The 21,337-nt window shown below is 34.5% G+C and overlaps 1 protein-coding gene across 1 annotated transcript in view; it reads left to right on the plus strand.

Annotated features, from left to right (window-relative positions):
* SEMA3C (semaphorin 3C) overlaps positions 1 to 21,337 on the plus strand; it is a 186,343-nt gene that overhangs the window by 140,338 nt on the left and 24,668 nt on the right. Inside the window, exon 13 of the mRNA XM_022554344.3 lies at positions 18,312 to 18,400. Coding sequence (XP_022410052.2) covers positions 18,312 to 18,400 — 89 coding nt within the window. The remainder of the gene's footprint in view (positions 1 to 18,311; positions 18,401 to 21,337) is intronic.

The following is a 21,337-nucleotide window of genomic DNA, read 5'->3' on the forward strand; positions in this document are numbered from 1 at the left end:
GCTACTTTTGTGCTACTACAGCAGAGTTGAGTAGTTACCAGAGACTGCTTAGCCCAAAGAGCCTAAATTATTTATTATTTGGGTTTTTACAGAAAAAAATTGCTGACTCCTGTTTTATTTAATAATTTTATAATTTTAGAAAAATTAAGACTCCTGAAAGAAGCTATTTTCTAATATGTAGCTATAATACAAGAATTTGTAATGTTGCTTCATATAAATACATCTTCTTTAATCTTGAGTAAAAAATGTCCTGCTCTTCTATTAAAACTTAAACTAGAAACCAAGTTTACTTAATTATTTTCCCATTCATTCCTACTACTACATCCCCTAAAAAGGAGCACAGGTTAAAAAAAATGTAATTTATAATCAGTGCTTTCTAAAATTTGGTATTATTTGTTGATATTCTGTAGCATTTTTGGTTTTTGGTTTTTTTGTTTTTTAGTTTTTAGTATTTAGGGCGATGGGTATTTTTATGTTCCTTACTCTTTTTTTTTTTTTTTTTTAATTTTAGGAAGGGCTATAAAACAGCAGGCAAGGGTTCTCATAGGATTAACATTTCTATTTTGACTTTGCCACCTACTGCTTACGTCCAGGCTATTTGTTCAAAGCCAACTATAATGCACAGTGAAGAGATTTTTGCCTGTTTTCCTTTTGCCTCTGGAGTTATGAAAATATTTAAGTGTCTAGGTCAATTTCAGACACGTTTTGTCAAATTTACATTTTTAGCACTAAATATGAATCAGAATGCCATGTGCTTTCTGATGAAAGAGTGAGAGTATTCTTGTGAATGGTTGTTAGAGGTTTAGGATGATTTAATGCCATTATGATTTTTTAATGTAAGCTCAATTCGTGTGCTACTCTGTGAAAAGTCTTATATAGTGTGTAGTGTTTCATGCTCTTCTTAACGTCTGTTTAACTGGACGAGTACTAAGTTGGACTGTAGGCTCCAATAAGTCCTTTGAAAGTGTGGAGTTTTGAAGTATGTGCCCACATATGTGACTCAAACCTTAATACGTTTTGCCTTGCAGCATTACAGGATAACTGCCTTCACAGTAACTAACAAGTTCTGGCAGTCACAGCTCTTGGAATGGCACACTTAATGAACTGCAGAGCCAGGCATTTTGATTTTTAAAGAACTCCCTAAATTACTCAAGATGTAAAATTTGATAGCTGGAACAGTACGTTTGACTTCAGAAAAGACTATACTGTCAGTTGGAAGCTGTGCATGAGTGTCACTCCTTTGCTTAGGAGTAAGGAACAAATCCCCTTATAAGTCACTGGTTTTTAATAGCATTGTGGTTCACTGCTTTCCAAAGCAGAATCTGGAAACTTCTGAGAGTTTACCAAGGATTCTACAGGGATTTTCACAGCAGGAAATAGTAATAGAACAGAGTGGAGTGATGGCTGAATTGACAGGAGAAAGATGATAAATCATGGTGTGATGACTGCTTGATCATGTGGAAGAGTAGCAAAAGGGATATGTGAAGAGAAAAAAATGTAAGAGAGCCCATATGGTGATTGTTAATCCAGAGACAAATGTTCTCATTTAAATTTTACTTTAAAAAGACAATTTGTTAAAAATAAATATATGGATAATTGCTGAAAAAAAAGTTTTTTAAGCATAATTCTTTTCCTTTAAGCTACTCTTCAGAGATACATTCTTTTAAAGCTAGCATAAAATCTCACATAATTTTTATACAAATTTTAGTGTTGCTAGTTTGCCTGAATTACCCATTTACTTATTTAGTATGCTACTTATTATGCAAATAAGTATACTTTTTCAAGTTTCTGAAATATTTTATTACTATTATAGTGATGCTAATTAAAGTTATTTACAGTGCTTATCTTTTTCCAGATATGTTATTGAATCACCTCCAGCCCTTATAGCTACCCACTGAAGAACTGTGAGAATGTAGACTCCATAGAGAGCAAGGATATTTGTTTGATTTATTCATTGGTATATCCTCAGTACCTAGAATAGTGCATCACTCAAAGTTGTCACTCAATAGATATTATTTGAATGAATGAGTGAATGAGTTGCACTTATCCTCCATCGTGTTTGACAGAAGCTCAGATAAGTGAAGATCACATAGATATTGAGGGTATGATGCAACCAGAATATCACCTCTTGCTGTCTGATTTCACATCCTGAGCATTTACCCTCTTCAAGTTAATTACCTCATCTACCATCACCACTTTACATATTTTCCTTTTATGAAGTTAAGGTAATTTAATTTATATTGTCTCATTTTACTATGAATTAAATGTTTCATCCACATATGTCAAGAAGATATTGCTGATGCGTTGACATTCAACATAAGCCTCAGCATTGCTTTGTTTGAATGACATCACTCGCTTTTGCCCATCCACATGCTGTCACCACGTCTTACATGTGAACGAGATACCTCTCAAGGTGACAGAAAAGACTTGGAACAGACTGGATTTGTATGTGAATTAACCAATTAACCTGTGATTCTGATATCTTTTTATGTCAGTTGCCATATATTTAGGAGTGAAGAAGGTAATACTTTGGGGGGAGAGTAGAGTACAGAAATGGAATAGTACTTCATCTTACTTTTTGATATATCACTAAATCTTTGTGTGTTTTAAAACTTGTTTTGAAATGGGGCTTATATCTGTGTCCAAAATGTCTTATGCACTCACCAAAACACATATATCTAATTTGCAGGTTTCTATTTACTTAAAATAGATTTTGCATATTCAGTAGATAGATATGGAGGATTTCAGAATATCACACAAGGAGATAGTGCCTCTCAGCAGTAGAGCTGGCAACAATATGCTCTTTATCACTGGTTCTTTTACTATTTAATCACTAATATAAAACAACTACAGTCAAACCTAATCCGTATGTTGCCTTCATTTAACCCCTTACTCTTATATGAATGTAAGAAAATTTTCTAGCCTAAAGACATTAATTTATGAAGTCTTCTGTCTGCATCTTAAGAAGAAATAACCACACTCTGTTCTTGTTCTTGATGCGCTGCCAAGCTTCGCTGAAGCAGACTTGGCAGGCTTTGTCCCCAGGAGAAAATCTCACAGCCCACTACCCAGCCAGGCCAGGCCCTCTCTATGTGACTACCCAAAGGAGGTGCGTAGCCAGGTGTCAGTTGTGAGGGTGGTCTTTGTGGGAAGCCAGTTTTTTTAAAAAAAAGTTTTATGGAACTGAGAAAAGTTCAAATGGTCAAAAATGGAAAGAAAGGTTTCATTGTAGAATATGAAGTGTAGTGTGAATTGAACCAAAAAGATTTGAAACTGGATTTTCTGAGGTAAGTCATAAATGTTTTATTTAGTTTAGAGTCATAAATGTTTTACTTAGTTGTATGCTTATTTTTCTCTTCACTAATGTGGTAAGCAGAATAAGAGTCCCCCAAAGTCCTAATCCCTGGATCATGGTCTCTCTGCTCAGGGTCCCACAAAGCTGCAGTCAAAGTGTAAACCAGACTGCATTCCTTTCTGGAGTTTAAATTCTCTTCCAAACTCGCATGGTTTTGGGAAAAATTAAGTTCCTTCCTGATGCAAGAATGAGGCACTGCAGTTCCCTGCCATTGGCCATTCAAAACATGATTGTTTGCTCCTTCAATCTGGTAACACGGGGTCTCATACAATGGAGCATAATCATGGGATTGACATACCATCAATTTAGCATTATTCTCTGGCCTAGAAGCAAATCACACAACCACTTGCACTCAAGGGGAGAAGTTATACAAGGGCATGACTTAGTAGGGTTCACCTTAGTGTAGGTCAGTCACTGCCCAGATACACTTAAATAGATCTGTTTGGTATTGGTGGGGAGGATGCATTACAGACTGAGGAAAGAAGGCCAGTTAGGAGACTTTTGTTTTTTATAGACAAGAATTGATGACAGCCTAAATTAAAACAGGTATTAGAAGTCAGAGATTGAGAGAGATTATCAAGAGATATTTAGGAAGAGGAAAGGACCTGATGATAACAAATTGATGAGGGAAGGGTAGGCAGATGGAGAAAAGTGTCTAAAGTGTTTTGTAGATTTATGGTCTGGCAAAGGGGTGAAAAGAAGTACCATTCACTGATCAAGGGAATATAGAATCAGCAAGCAGATTTAGGAAGTAACGAATTCCTTCTGAAGAGCACACCTGTCTTCTCCTATGACCTGTTATGATTAGAAGCTGAATTTACCACCTAAAATACACTATCTCATTAAAACCTCATAGCATCCCCATGAGGTGAGCTTATGTTCGTGAAGCTATTAGAAACTAATTAAATTCCAACCCAGGTCTGTCTCACACTGAGTTAAAGATTTTGTGTACCATTCAGATGGATAAGTCAAAGAGGGTGTTGTTGTAGATACACTTCAGCAGAGAGGGCTGTGCTAGAGATGTAGATATAGGAGTCATTAGCAATGTAGGTGTTAGCTGAATCCATGACAATTCTTGAGGTCAGTCTAGGAACTATACAGATAAGGATTTAACTCTGGGGAGCTCATTTACATGGTAGGAGAATAGAGAGTATTTACCAAGAAAATGGAGAAAAAGTGACCATGAAAGTAACAGGAGAATAAGAGAAAATAATACGGTGATCTGGAGAGAAGAGAATAGCAGGCAGGAAAGAAGCCGTGGTCGAGATCATCAGATGTAGCACAGTTATGTCTGACTGCCCTTGCAATACGTTCCTTTCCTCATTAGCCTGTCTTCTTGAAGACCAGTGAAGTTTGAGAGGAAACAACCATTCCAGTGGAAAGAATGAGTTGTGAACAGGAGGCAGTAAGAAGGCGTTAGCATGAGCAAGTCCATGGTGGATTAAGAGATGACTAAATGAAGAGGGGAAAGCTCCTCTTTACCCAAGCACCCAGAAACATAGGTAAATGTTCCAAATCAGCTTTTGTATGTGCTTTAATTTTTGCAAATTAATGCAGAGCAGCCTATCTTATGGTAAAAATGGTGCAGAAAATAAATTAATTAATGACCATAAAATTCATTAATCTCAGATGAGTAATTCTTTCCCCAAATGATAAAGGATTAAGTAGAAAGAGTTAGCTCCAGTTTTGCCTCTTTGGAAATTTAGTTATTTCATAGTGTAGAATCAGTAAAACTTTACATAGGACATGCACCTGCATGTAAGTCTGTTTAACTTGAGATGTAAATAAAACATTCATGATATAATGCAGTGAAGGACAATGAGACATGATATGTACCTTTTGGTAATTTACAAAATCCTAAAACATTAATTTTAGTGATTCCTGAGGCCCTATTTGAGTATTATTTTTAGCTGTATCACCAGGAAATAACTACAGTAAACCATATGCTGATGGATTATCCCTTGGTCTAATACTGTTAGATATTTTTCAAAATCATTACAGGAAAAATTAGCTTCTAGAACCAGAACATATTATATTGTAACTTAATTAAACACATTTTGATACATTAGATATTTTTCATGAGGACAGAAACCTTAGTTGAATAAATAATTAAGTCAACTTTTTAAAATGGCACATTTTGCTGGATTCTGATTTTTTGGTAAGTCCCAACTAAGTCAAGGCTTATAATTTAGTCACCCCTTATAAAATTGCCAGTTTAGTAAGATTGTTGGCCTTAAAATTTTGCCCCAGAAGTCTACTTCTCGATTAGTTTATCTAGATATGTAACTCCCAAACTTTCTACAGCAGTAATGGATACAAGCGTGTGTGTGCTTACCTGCAAAATCCTAGGTCCAGTGTGAAATGGGAAATCCAGTGTGAAATGGGAAATTAAAATTTCCAGAGATATTCTCATAATGATCAATTCTAACTTTGTTTAGGATTTCTCCAAAACCTTGTTAAAAACAGAATAACTTGTTAGAATAGTTATAATAAGTTATTCTTGGATAAATTCTAGGCTAAGGGTTAGGGAACATGCTTTAACTTCAAAGGACGTATGTTTAAATTCTGCTCTGTATCATCTACCAGTTATATGACCTGAGCAAATTATATAACTTCTCTAAGCCTGGTTTTCTTAACTGTACCTACTTTATGGATGTATTTTAAAGATTGAATGAGATGATGTGTATAAAACCTTGAATGTACTGCCTAGAAATTAGTAAGCACTCAACAGGTACACATACACAAGTAGATATATATTTATTGACATCAATCATACATATCTATGAATATAAATGTGCATATATATAAGTATATTTGTGCATACATAAATATTTTTGAATTTCTATTGCAAATCCTGATACTATTCTAGTCACCAAAAATAAGCAGTGAAAAAAATACACAAGTGTCTCACCTTTTATAAAGTTCATATTCTTGTGGGAGGAAACAGGCAATGAATAATATGTGCATAATTATTTTACAGCATTACTTAAATTTGAGTACACTGTATTAGGAAAAGCAGAAAGGAAACAAAACCTTTAATGACAGACCATAGATGAATTTGCCTTTAATAAATGAGAGGCATTTCTTCTGTTTGGAAATTATAGATAAAAGTAAAGCGCTGGTATATAAGAACAGTAAGCAATTTATGTAACAGGTAACGAGTGACAATGAGGAATGACAATTTCAGAACACTAAGAGAAAAATTATAATCTCTGTAGAGTTTACAAAGAAGGTTCACATAGACTTTTGCCTTTGATCTTGAACAGCCTTGTCAGGTATGTAAAGCAAATACTATATCCACATTTTATAGAGAAATAAAAAGGCTTACAGGAGGCAGATTTGCTCAAGTTTACACCATTTTCCAGTATAAAACCAGAATGGATAAGAATAGAGGACACTATTGTAGGTTTGGGGAAATAGGTATATTTTTTTTCAGTAGTGGTGTGGGAACTGCCATTCACTGGGCTGTTAATAAGCAATGCCTCTCTACTCCTGAGAGCTAACTGCAAAAAGAGAACCGTCATAGAGTGCAGTTACAAGTGTACTCAGCGTTCAGCATATGGTGAAACAGTACTAATTTGTTGTATTCCTTCTAATGTAAGTGTTGTTGGGCAGACTCAATAGCAGTGTCCTGAATTATACAGTAGCTTTAGTTTACTTCTGAATACTTACATTCTACTTTATCTTTTTAGTAATAACCAGAACATTATTTCGATCTATAGCTTTACTTAATTATATCTCTTAAATTATTATTTTTTTATTGCGTGAGCTAAATGTTTTTTAATCAAGGAAATAGATGAACAAAAAAAAAGAAAAAGAAAAGAAAAAACAATCCTAGTTTGTATTCCGTAATTTGAAACCAAGTGTATTTCAGCATTAAGAAGTATGTGACTAGGACAAGGTAACGTGTACATATATATTAGATAAAATGGCTTGTAGAACCTTGGATCACAGTGAAATGCACAGTACTATTTCTGCAGTGAAACATAGAAATCTTCAAACCAAGTGTAATAAATAAAGACCATAAATAGCCTTAAGTAAGTGCAGGTCAAATTTTGTGACCAAAGGAGTTCAAGTCAGGGCAGATTTTACCACCAAAGCACTTAAAAAAAAAAAAAACTTTTGAAATTTAGAGTTGCAGAAAAAAGATTATAAGCCCATATTAAAAATTTAGTGTAACCCACTACTTATACAGAGGGATTATACTATATATACACTAATTATTTTTTTACCCTGTAAGATATCACAAATAGCTCTGCTTGGCATATTTGGGAGAGAAGAGAGGGATATTTTATTTTACTGTCACTTAAGATTCTCATAAATATTATTACTTACATTTTGTTACAGATTTATTGGTTCACAAAACTGAAAAACACAATTGTAGAGTGGTTTTACATGTTGTTTGACCAGGACCCCAGCTTCTTTCTTTGGAGTTTTTGGCTCTGTCCTCCTTAGCAGGGAGCAGAGATCAGCTTTGTTCTTAGGTTAACTTTTCTCATGTTTACAAATGGCTGCAGAAGTTCCAAAACATATCTACAAACCAGTCAGCCCTAATGGAAAGAGGTCATATCTGATTCTCTTTATTCTTCCTATAAACCTGTTTCTATTTTGTATTATTTCCATTGACTAAAAGACATCCCTTAGCATTTCTTCAAATGAAAGGGGTCTGCAGGCAACAAAATTTCCCAGCTTTTATTTATCTAAAAAATGATTGATTTCATCTTACTATTTAAAGAATATTTTCAATGGGTATAAGATTATGGGTTAACTCTTTTTTTCTTTCAGCATTTAAAAAAAGGTCACTCCATTATCTTCTGGCTCCATTGTTTGTAATAAAAAGTCAGCAATAATATATTCCTTGTTCTCATGACATAATGTCTATTTTTCTCTGGCTGCTTTCGAAGTTTTCTTTCTATAAGTTTTGTTTTCAGCGATTTAAATATAATGTGCCTGTGCGTGGCTCTTTTTATATCTATTTAGCTAGGGTCTCACAGAATTCCTAGATCTACAACATATTATTTTTCACTAAATTTGGGAAATTTTCAGCCATTATTTCTTCATATAGTTTTTTTCTTCCCCAGTCTCTCCTTATTCTCCTTTCAGAACTCTAATTACACGTATATTAGACCATTCAGTAATGTCAGGCATGCCCAAAAGACTCTGTTTATCTTCAATTTTTTCTCTATGTTCTTGCAACTGGATAATTTCTATTGATCTGGCTTCAAGTTCACTGATTTTCTTCTTTCAACCCCAATCTGCTATTGTCTATAAAATTGACCTTTTATCTTAGTTATTATAGTTTAGTTCTAAGATATCCATTTGACTTTTTATAGTTTTTATTTCTTTGCTGAATTTTTCTTGTCTGTTCATTCGTTAAGACCATAACTTCTTTTCATTTCTGATTTCCTTTTAATTTTTTGAACATAGTTATAATAGCTATAATAGCTGCTTTAAAGTTTCTGCTTGCTAAGTTCAACATCTTGGATATTTTTAATTTCTTTTTCTTCCCGAAGACTAACCACTCATGTATTCATTCCTCTTCTCTCCCTCTCTCTCTCTCTCTCCACATACAATAATTTTTGTTGCTGTTGATACTGGACATTGTAGATAATAACTTGCCTTTAGGTTCAAGAAGTCAATTATTAGTTGATCACCTTGAATTTGTTTAGACTTGCTTTACTCTCTGTTAAAATTCTTGTGCTCAAGCATTCTAATTTAGCAGGACTCAAACTCCAAACTCTCTCCCTTGTAACTCTTGTCAGATCTTGGTTACAAGTTGTGTTAGGGCAGACCTAACGTAGTTCTTAACTCTAGAATGTGGCGCTTACTCTTATAGGGTCAACCTTCTTGTGTCAGCTGGATGTCAGGATTTTTAACAAGGTATTAATGCAATCTGTCTAATCTAATAGAGCCAGAGCTCCAATTAAACCAGGATTGGTCTTCTCCAGAGCTGCTGCACCCATAATTTGTCTGTTCCATACTCCTAATAGGAGTTGCAATCTGTTAAGCTTTGGGAGTGTCATCCTGTAAATATATAGCCCAGGAATTAGCCATAGACCCACAGGGGATTTTCACATGGCCTTCTAGAACCCGTTTTCTGGACACCTCCCTTTCTCTGATACCATGTGCCAGAGAATTAATTTGCTTCTGCTGCCCTAAATTCTCATACCTGCCTTCTCATCGCAGTGGGACTACTCTGCACTACTTGGACACCTGCTCTCTGCACCTCTGTTGAGAAATTGTTCCCAGGCAGAAAGTGGGGTAATCATGAAGACCACCTTGTGAATTTTTTTCTTCTTTTAGTCTTGTACTGTCTGTTATCCATTACCTAGAAAGAATTGTCTCATATAACTCATCCAGTTTTATAGTTGTTTCTTACAAAAAGGATATTCTAGTATCAGTTACTGCATCATGACCAACTGCCATATTGCCCTCCAGAAAGATTTTTCAGAATGCATTTCTACCAAACGTGTATGAAAATACCTATTTCTTTATATCCATACCAGCTCTAGGTTTAACATTATTTTAATGTTTGGAGATTAAGTGGGTATTTTTGTAATTTCATATGTATATGTATATACACTTTTTAGATATATATACTTTTTCATACATGTGCACTTTTACATACAAATCATATACAGTATGATTTTCAAAATATCTGAAACTTTTTATTATAATTTTGCTTGGGGACACTCCCAGAATATTTTAGTACATTCCAGATAAGTCATTAATTTTATATATTCAGAGAAAATATGTTATTTTAGCTGAACTTAGGCAGAAAAAAATTAAAAATCAATAGATATTTTAAAATGAATTTAGTAGCTTTTTCAGTACATGTTCATCTTTTGTGATTTTCAAATGTTTGAACAGATAGATATTTATTTTGTAAAGCTTATTTAAAATTAGCACTTTTTTTTTTTGCGGTACGTGGGCCTCTCCGTTGTGGCCGCTCCCGCCGCGGAGCACAAGGCTCCGGGCGCGCAGGCTCAGCGGCCATGGCTCACGGACCTAGCCGCTCCGCGGCATGTGGGATTTTTCCGGACCGGGGCACGAACCCGCGTCCCCTGCATCGGCAGGCAGGCTCTCAACCACTGCACCACCAGGGAAGCCCTAAAATTAGCACTTTTTAAAACTATAAATCTGTGATCTGACGTGGGAATCAACATCAAAATTTTTTGGAAACTCCCTAATTTTTTTAATGAGGTGGACTGAACACAACCCTTTGAGAAACTATTTGTATAGTAGAACATGGTATCTAAAAGAGCATGGGTGGTAGGTGCTTGGGAGTCAAATGAAATTAATGGTATCAGCAAATAAACTTGAAAGTCACTGAATACTATATTTTCCTCACAATGTGGAAAAGTATTTTATAGTTCTGAAAGGTTCTGTAGTAAAGAGCAAAGAAACCTATTTAACTTAGGTTAATCTAGTACTATCCAAATTTATTCAACCCTACCAACTTTTTTTTTTTTTCCTACAAACTTTTTAACATTATTACACTCAGGGAGAGGCTGAATAGATAGCATTTGTTGATACTGTCTTTCCAAGGACCTCCCTTCAAATAGAGATAGTTGAGATGCCTTTGATGACCAACTAGGGCTCTAACTGCCCAAGGGCTGAAGCTGCAGGTGTCAACATCACAGCATTTAGATAACCTATTGAGTGTGAAAAGCTCTGCTAAGTGTGAGAAATTGTGCTAAATGACCTAGTTTAGAAATATATATACATATACATATGTACTATATATATATATATATAGTAAGGGGGGCCATACATGAATAGAATTGCCACCTTTTAAAGGTGTATTCAGTAAACTACTAATAAAGATTTTATAAACTTAAGATTCAGTTTTATTCTCAAATTTTAAAAAATATTATTAAAAGAATGTAGCAGCAGTTTGGTAAACTAACAGGAAAAAGAAATCTATTATGAATATATATTTTAACTAACATGAACTAAAGCAGCCAATTGGTAAGGTCTAATTATAGAAACTAACAATGTAAGGTATCTAGTCATTTCATTCTTCCCTATATTGTCTATAAAGCTTTCATTTGCCAAGCAGAGCTTTTGCAGTTCTTTTTTGGCTTTATAATATATTTCTTAATTTTAATAAACAAATTGGTGCAGAAAACTATAATTAAAAAAGTATTGTTATTTAACAAATATAGTGATTTTATCTTAGATAATACTAATTTTAATTAATAAACACTAGAACTGATTTTCCTGCAATAATTAACCTCTGAAGTCATGCAAAGGGCTGCTTAGGTTGACATTTAGAGACACTATAGTGAAGATTGAGAAAAAGGAGGAAACAGTTAAGTATATGACTTTGGAATTTGTATGTTTGTCTTTACTAAATTGAATGAGGTCCCTCCTTAGCTGGTACAAATTGCTAGCTTTAATTACCAACACCTAGAATAAGATTGGCTACGTAATTTGCAGGGCCTTCTACAAAATGAAAATTCATGGCTTCTTGTTTAAAATTATTAAGAATTTCAAGGAGGTGACAACAGAGCATTAAACTAAATATGAACCCTTCTGACCACAGAAATATGTGTGACTGAACAAGTCTAACACCCATGAAGCCAACCCTGACTAGAATATTTTTAAAGAATAACAACCAGGGGTAAGGGACTGACTAAATCTGATTAAGGAGGCAGTGTTCTCCCAAATCCCCAGGCAGCCAGAAGCCCAAGGGCAAGCAGACAGCTTGGCAGAGCAGTTTCTAGGGAAACCTCTAAGGACTAGTTTAGGGGAGACTCAGTAGACAGATACACATACACTGTTCAAATAACCTGCAGGTAATGAATTATGTTTCATCACTTGTTTATACTGTGCTATAAATGCAAGCTGTTCTCTCATCTGGAGACAGTGGTAAGGTTTAAGGATAGTATTGCTATGATCTGTTGTACTAGAAAGAAAAAGAACACCTAGATGTTATAAAATATATAATACAGGAAAGAAGTTTGTCTGGGGAATTTTCTTTAAAGATTCAGTGAAGTAGAAGAAAATTAAGAGCACTAATATGGGTTGGTGAGTCTACTATGCTATCGTTGTATATCAATTTACATTATGCAAATCACTTGTAAGATGTGTCTTGCTTGATTCATGTCACAATGCTTTAATGTATTCAAGGCATGCCTATTATGTATATCTCATAGATAAGAAAATTGGGGTTCAGAAAAAATAGTGACTCCAATAATGTCAAAAGTTTAGTAAGTGGTCGAGCTACAAATGAAAAATAATTTGCACTTATTGAGGGTATACTATGCACTAGACATCATACTAAGCAATTTGCATGTATTATTCATTTAGATTTATTAGTCAGAACTCTTTCAACTGAAAGTGACCATACGCTTTACTTAAACTAGTTAAAGAGTAATAATTTTTTTTGTGTGTTCAACTGGGAAATGCAGGAGGCAGCCTCAGATATAGCTGAATTTGTGCTAATTGGATGTTTTCAGGAATTTATCTTACCAACTTTCAGCTCTGCCTTCCTCTTTATTCTCAAATGGAATCTGTGCATGTGGTAGCAGGGATGGCCTCAGCACCTCCAAATTTACAAGTCTTTAACAGTCCTGATCTCAGAAAGAAAGAGGCTCCCACCTATCTAATTCCCAAGGAGGGCTAGGCCCTGACTTGTTTCTACGCCCACTCCTGCATGAATCATAGGGGCAAAGAGATGTTCTAATTGCACAGGCCTAACTAAGTCATGGCATCTCCCTGGGGCTGAAAGAGAGATACTCCACTCCTTAACATGTAGACTGAGAATGAGAGAGGTGTTGTTTCCAAAAGATGTCTCAGGGTGTTATTACCAAGAAAGGGGAAGTGATTCTAGGTAGACCTTAGTAACAGATATCCATTACAAAAGTTATAATTATTATTTACATTTGCACACAAGCAAACTGTAACTATATTGTAGGCAAGGTGCTTTTCCCAAGGAAATATAAGCTATATCCCAATTCTGCAGATCAAAAGCAAAAAGAATTTATGCTGCATATATTCAAGGAATGCCATTCTCACTACCGCCAGAAGGAAGGTATTTGATAACTATATATATTATCAAGCTAAAGGGTTCAGAGATGGCTTTATGTAGACATAAGTAATTGGGAATTTTATGGACATTCCGGAATGCATATTTTTCAATGACTAACAATTAGTGGGAACACACTATTCAAAAAACCATAAAAAAAAAAACCCTGTAAATTCTAGACTGTGAACTCTTGAGTGCCATGCCCTTTTATCTTTGCATTCATACTGGTGATATTGCCTGACATACTGAAGGTACTCAGTAATTTCTTGTTGAACCAATGAGTAAAAATGGGTGGAAGACAACCCAAGTCCTTTTATTTACTTAGTAGTGAATGGTTCATCCCAAGGATACCTCAAAAGTATTGTCTATATATGGAACTGAGGTTTTGTGAGTATGTTTAGAAAAGAAACCAAAGGTGTCTACCATGACTGCATTTTGAGAGAAATTTTCCCATTCACATGGGCCAATTTAAGGGGCAACCATGGGTGATATATATATTGGCTTCTTCCTGGTGCCATAACTGATTGAAATGACACATTAGCACTTGACAACTGATCTATCCACCAAGCCACAGTTTACAGTGTGCCTTCATCATGACTAGATTGGACCAAATTAAATCTGCCTCTTGAGAACCTGAACTGGAGATTGTGGGAGTCTGGCAGTTTGTAAGAGGAGCAGAAATATAAAGACATCTAGAGTAGAGCCTTGTAAATGTGTACACTACAGTTGGGATCTCTGTTTATGAGGGTCCAAGTGCTAGAGATCCTGACCAATCACCTAAGTCGTTGATCAACTAGAACTCCTGCTGTGTCTTTTAAATAGTCCCCTCAGGGCTTCCCTGGTGGCGCAGTGGTCGAGAGTCCGCCTGCCGATGCAGAGAACACGGGTTCGTGCCCCAGTCCGGGAAGATCCCACATGACGCGGAGCGGCTGGGCCCGTGAGCCATGGCCGCTGAGCCTGCGCGTCCGGAGCCTGTGTTCCGCAACGGGAGAGGCCACAACAGTGAGAGACCCGCTTACCACAAAAAATAAATAAATAAATAGTCCCTTCAGTGAGGTCTGCATTGTGGTAAAAAAACTGCATAGTCATGTATAATTCTGAGCACCACATTTTGAATAGGATAATCCCAAACTGCAGGGTATTCAGAGAAAGGCAGGTAAAAATATCTGATTTTGAATTTGAGTAAGATGAACAGAGTGCTCATGCTTAGACCAGAGAAACAGAGTATGGAGGGTATAAAGATACACTTGGAGAGATGTGAAAAAGAGATTGAGTACTGTATATTCTTGGCAGCTGTAGAAGAAAGGCCAATGAATAAAATAAACAGGGAGGTAGAGCTATTTGCGTTCAACTAAAGAATTTTCCAGCCTTTTGCTAACTTGTGAAAAACTGATCTTGGATAATAAAATTGTAGTGATAAGATATTGTAGATGAGATTTCATTGGATAATTAGAGATTCTTCAATTTAAAGAAAGTATCATTGTCCAGTTTTATAGAAACTTTCTTTTTTTAGAAAACTAGGCTAATTGTCAGAGGTGGACTTACCAGAAACTTTAGAATTCCTCATTTGTAACTGTTTGGGAAAGGTCCAAACAACTCTGTTTTTGTGTTTATGTATTATTTTACTTAAAGAAGACCCCCCCCAAATTATAAAAGTTCAAGGTCTCATAAAATCCAATTAACAACTGTTAATAGTGATGATTCTCACAAGGATCTAAAGCTATTCCATTCATATTGAATCCACAAATTTGAGACTTCTAATTTATGTATAAAAAGCTTTAATATGTAGTATGAGAACAAATATGTTCATTTGTGACACACTGATGAAAATTGAACCAGTGTAATGAAGAACTCTGCAGATATGCTACCTCATAAAGTACCAATTCAAGTCTAAATGTGGAAAAGTAAAGGAATTAAAATGCATATTTACGTTCTTGAAATGATATATTTTTATCATAGATCCAGGCACATAGTAGGCATCCAATAAATATTTGTTTCACTGTGGAGATCTTGCATTTCTATGATTTTACTTAAACTTGATTTTGAGGTAGAAACATTACCAATATTTAAATTTACTTATATTTCTGTAAGAATTTCAGATAAGTTGACATTTTACTAGGTAGAAAAATATACTTTTTAACCTTTAAATTTTTTGTTTTTTACTTTTTAAAGGGAAATCTACTCATCATTACCAGCAAAACAAAAAATGACTAAAATAGGAAGGCAAACAATAAATAAAGGTGGTATTCTATCTTTCATTTCAAATGAGTCAAAACCAAGTTTTGCATTTTTTTATTAGCCCATTTTTATAGCTGCTCTTTGTGTAATATTTTATAAATGGCATGAATAAAATATGATTGTTGTGGGCTTTTTCAGAAGAAATGATGATTTATGTAGAATAATGTTCTCATAGTTAAAACGTTAGGTAAAAAAGTAGCCAGTTCTCTCATTTGAGAATACTTAAAATTATTTTCAAAGCTGATAGTTTTATCTTTGGGAACTCCTGTAATCAAGATTTCCTCTCATGCAGCTTTATTTGGGGCTATGGTTATACATTGCTTCTGCTCAGTCTCTACTAAACAAGTGGTCATTGCTGTCATGTGGAATGGCAGTGATCCTTGCAAGCTTCAGCAAGGAACCATAAAACGCTGTTGTGACTTTAAAAAAGAGTGTGATCTTTATGATAACATGACCTAAAACAAAGATAGCTTTATGCCCTCATCTTTCACCCACCCACTCACACAGACACACCACACACACACAATACCACACAAATCCTGCCCTAGCTGTTATAATGTCAAGGCTTTAATTTTAGGGTTTTTGGTATATTCTATTCCTGTCGAAGTTTACACTGTTCTTTGTGATGAATTGTTAATAGAAAATGGGGAACACCTTCAATCACATTTATCCATTTTCAATTGTGATGTGTCTCTGCACCATATCCCCAAATGTTTTTTCGCTTCCAATTCGTACCTGCATTAATTATCTTCCAAGAAAATAGTACAGATTGGTACAGAGCTAATTCTTAGGAAGCTGAACGGTGAAACAGAGAAACTTCCAAGTTTCTTAATTACACCTAGAGCCTGCCAATCTTTAGGATTTTTGTTTATTTTTGAGTATGGCTTAAGAAGAGAATTTTAAATTACAGAGCGTAGTTTGAAACTTCAAAGATCAGGTACTTAAACTTCGCAGTCTCACAAGATTCAAGGCTTGTTCTGGCAAAATCTCTGTCGTTTTTCTGTATAAAGAGTTTTATTATTATTTGGTAGGTTTTAATTTTTTAGTTTGTTAGTTGGTAAAATTTTAAAGTAGAGTTTATTTTTTATTAAGAATTATTTTATCTTCCAGTTAGGTTAATAAAATAGAAACTATAAACAATAAATAGGATCTTATATGTTAGAGTAATGCTTGCCTGTGTGATCGCCCAGCTTGAGATGTGAGATTTGAGATTAGTGGTATTGGTATTCATCACTAAATGATTCCTAGTTGTAAAGTCCTGTACAGCTCAGTTCAAGTTACCTCTTCTTAGTGACATTTCTCAACAGAATTAGAAAATGTTTTAGTATCTGTTGATGATAATGTGCCTATCCAAATTATAAATTCACAGTTATATGCTCATACTTTAACAGTGATGACTTGATATTCATGAAGCAGCTCATTAATTATTTTAATGGAAACATATTTTGGTGAAGAAATATATTTTTACTTTCTCAGATCACTCACAAATTTGCTTTAACCCCACATTGCTAAATTTCAACTAGCTTCTTTTAAACCTAAAATTTAAGTGATTGGTAGAGTGGCATAATTATATGTTTAGAAAATGCTTATGTTACATATGAAACAATCTTAATTAAAAATCTCGACATAGGGCTTCCCTGGTGGCGCAGTGGTTGACAGTCCGCCTGTCAATGCGGGGGACGCGGGTTTGTGCTCCGATCCGGGAGGATCCCGCGTGCTGCGGAGCGGCTGGGCCCGTGAGCCATGGCCGCTGAGCCTGCGTGTCCGGAGCCTGTGCTCCGCAACGGGAAAGGCCACAACAGTGAGAGGCCCGCGTACCGCAAAAAAAAAAAAAAAAAAAATCTTGACATAAGTAACATTTTCTATATATAATACATTTATTTGGGCGTCTCTGTTTTTGGCAATCTATAATTGAGAAATACAAGTAGGTTTTTTATTTGCTTAAGTTTATTCGACTCACGTAATTTTGAAATTTTCCCTATATTTTAAAAATACCCAAAGAAACATTCCCAACTGATAAAGATAATTGTGAAAATCATAGAATTATTCTATGAATAGGTGTCCACATCTGAAATAAAGCCATAGCTATGTTTCTGCTTTGAAAATTATTTTGAATTGTGAGTGAAACATTTTACCATGTCTAAAATCTCTCACCGCTACAGGTCAAATGTCAATTTCTAGTACTAATGATTTATAATAAAATTATTATAAAAACTCATTCATAGTAATTTTTTCTCCGATAATCAAATCATTATGTGTCAATTTTAATAAAAATATGAGAGTGTCACTTTATAATGTTGGTTAGGAGGAGTAATATTCTTAAGGGCCAAACTTAAAGTTATGTATTACTATTTCAAGAATACACACTTGGTTCAGAAACAGAACTTTGAACTTCATAAGACATTTGGACATTCCTTTCTTCTCTCATAATTATGAATATACCAAATATGTGCAAGATATAAGGTGTTCCTATTAATTCCTTTTGAATTTTACATAATCTCAATTTAAACATATGAGATTTATAATGAAATCAGAGTACTGCAAATGGTAATAGCTCAATGTATGTAATCTCTTTTTTGATGACTAAGTAATTACATAAACAATATTCTAAATTCTAAGCCAGTAGTAGTCTTATGTCTAAATATCTTTGTTTCCTACATCTCATTGTTTCTTTCTCCGATTTAGATCGAGGTACTGTGCAGAAGGTTGTTGTTCTTCCTTCTAACAGCTCTGCCAGCGGTGAGCTCATTCTGGAGGAGTTGGAAGTCTTTAAGGTTTGAACATCTATTCTATTAGCCCCAGCACATGCATGATAAATGCAACTCTTTAATCTTACAATCACTTGGGGAGGGGAAAAAAAATTGATAAAAGATCAAATAAATGAATGTTATAAATTTTTGAGGGTAGGAAACACTAGATAAAATGAGAAATAACAAATATTCTTCTGAAGTAATTTTTAACATTTTAAGTTATCTTAACATAAAAGAATTAGTTTTTTAGCTATCATCACAACTTGAAGAATTTTGGTCATCATTATTTTTAAAAAATGAGTTCTTGTGGTCAAGGTCTAGGAGATTTGCCATGAAAGGGCTTTTATCATTTGCTTCACAAGCCACCGAGACCCAAATTCTTCCACATTATTGATTGTTAGATAAACTTTCTCATATTTTTTTAGCCAGGAACTTCAAGAAAAACTGCTGTTTTCTCTTATTTTATTGCTTTCAACTCAAATGGCACTCTAGTTAAATAAAACAAATGTTGTCTCTTAAAACTTCATGTTCTGTCTGAAATTGAGATTGCATTGTATTACTCTCTTTGTCCTTGAATTTGGGATAAAAAGAAAAAAGAAAAAGAAAACACAACAAAAAACAGGCACATAGAAGAAAATTCGGTCCTGTAAGATGTAACCTACTGAGGGCAGAGTGCCAGTTCTTTATGTGTCTGTGAGCCTGGAGAGCTGGTACATTATGTCCTGCAAACCCTTCTCTCCTTAAAGTATAGGTCATTGCAGTTTAAGTGGTCCCTCTTACCTGATTTGGAAAGATGAGTAAAGCACAGCCAGAGGATTTCAAAGAAACTTTGGTATGGAATCAATCCTACAGCAAACTTCTATTTCCAACTAAACCAATTAAGAAACAATGGCCACGGACACCAAAAAACCAGAGTCAGCCTATACTGGAGTAAAAATAGCACTTCAAAGCCCCTGGGAGCAGACTATTGCTAGTCCAGTAAGTTGCCTTGCTTTGTTGAGTGGACTCAGAATGTATTAACTTAATATATATTCCCCCAGTCACTAAAAATATTGGATTTATAAGCACATAAGTGATCAAGATACAGTGATATTAGATTTTACTAATACATTTTAAATATGAAGAACTATTTTAAAAATCAAATCAAATACAGAAACTGAGGAATTCTGGCAATTTCCCAATATGTTATTAAGGTTACAATTTTTAATGCTAGACTAACTTTGGCATAAGGTTCCTTGTGGTTAGTGCATTAAAATTATGCTCATAAAATATTAACTATGTGCATTTAAGTGCCTTTTCTGTGCCTTGCTTTGTAAAGAAATTGTTTGTTTCATTGGATTAACCAAAACTGCATTTTACATATAATATATATATAATATATTTCTTCTCATTCAATTCAATAGGGACAACTTGGATGGCCAAAATAATATAAAGTACCTTATTCAGTAGTTTTCTTGAAAATAGCAAAAAGGCCGTATTGCAGCACTCCATTTTTAATTGTGAAATATATTTTTTTGATAATAAGGAAACATTAATTAAGTGAGTTTGACACAAACATTAATTGAGTTTGATAATAAGGAAACATTAATTGAGTTTTATATGTGTTCTATGGAAAGGTCTTAGAAATGAGAGTTATTCTGATCATGTGCTAACTACTTATGAGTTATGCTGGTGTTATATCATAAAGAATAAACTCTCAGTGGAAAAATGGAGTCAGTCAAAATGCATGTTGGGGGACATCAACCCAAGAGAGACTAAAGAAGTTTGAGCTTCCTTCTGGATGCGTGTGCCAGTGATTGATATGGCTAAATTGAGAGAAACAGTTACCAAATACAGTTACTGTCTTCAGCGTGGTGTTTGTGTCACATTTTCTGAGGTGAGGTGAAAATAATTGGGTGTGTATGATATACTGTGATGGGCACTTGAGGAAATAATACATTTAAACTGAAATAAATTCCTTAACTAAGTGTTACACTGATATACTGCAGGAAACTCAATGTAAAAACCAGGCACTTTGTTTTTAAAGAGCGCAGAACCATAATATATTTTTTAATCCTCTGTTCAGAATATTTTCTGAAAATATGTCCAACTTCCCTAAACTTAATTTGAATTGGAGGTACAACTATTTGTAGTTGCCTAGGTGGATATAAATTGCAAAACTTGTTTTGTATGTGTGTATATTTCTGAATGAATGTCATGATCTGTTGCAACTGAGTATTTAAAGATATCACCATTTTCTTTTTAAAATGTTTGTAGGAACACACAACTCCAGAAAGTGAAATAATTATGGGCACAGTTGACTTTGACAGTGTGTTGCCACTTGACTTATTCAAATAAAACTTCACACATCTTTATCAGGTTATCACGAGTCTAATTTTTAATCTTTAAAAGGAACTAATAATGTTTAAGAAGTAAAGTTAAGAATAGAGGAACTTTCAGAAAGGATGACTATTTCAGATAACTCTTACGTTCTTTCACTAATTCACATTTATCAGAAGAGGACCTTACCTAACAATATTTCTTTGTATTCAACAAAGAGAATAAGTATGGCTCAGGCAAATACTTCTTGGCATAGCAACATTTGGCAGCTGAACAATAGTATCTTATGCAAAGTGCTGTGTTGAGGAGGGGTACCATTCCACAGCCCCCCACCCCAAGTACCCAGATCCAATCCTGAGTTATGCGCTGTGTTCAATATTCCAAGATACGGTTTTTTCAATTCTCTGAAATTTCTCAAATTTTCATTTTTTTCTAATGACTATATTGATAGATGTGTTATAATTGCCACTTTTTTTAGTTTAGGCCTATTATTTGTGTAACAAATCTGTCCTTATTCCAAACAGAGGAAATGTACTTTATAGACAAATATTGCTAAACTTTGAAACTATATGTGCATATACAGAGAAATGATGATTTCTTGAATTTTAACAGAAAGAAGGAAAGTTTTTGAATGTAAAATCT

The sequence above is a fragment of the Delphinapterus leucas genome, chromosome 9 (assembly GCF_059928025.1).
Source record: "Delphinapterus leucas isolate spDelLeu-1000000601 "Yukka" chromosome 9, BTC_Dleu_Yukka2, whole genome shotgun sequence".
In the NCBI taxonomy this organism is placed as follows: Eukaryota; Metazoa; Chordata; class Mammalia; order Artiodactyla; family Monodontidae; genus Delphinapterus; species Delphinapterus leucas.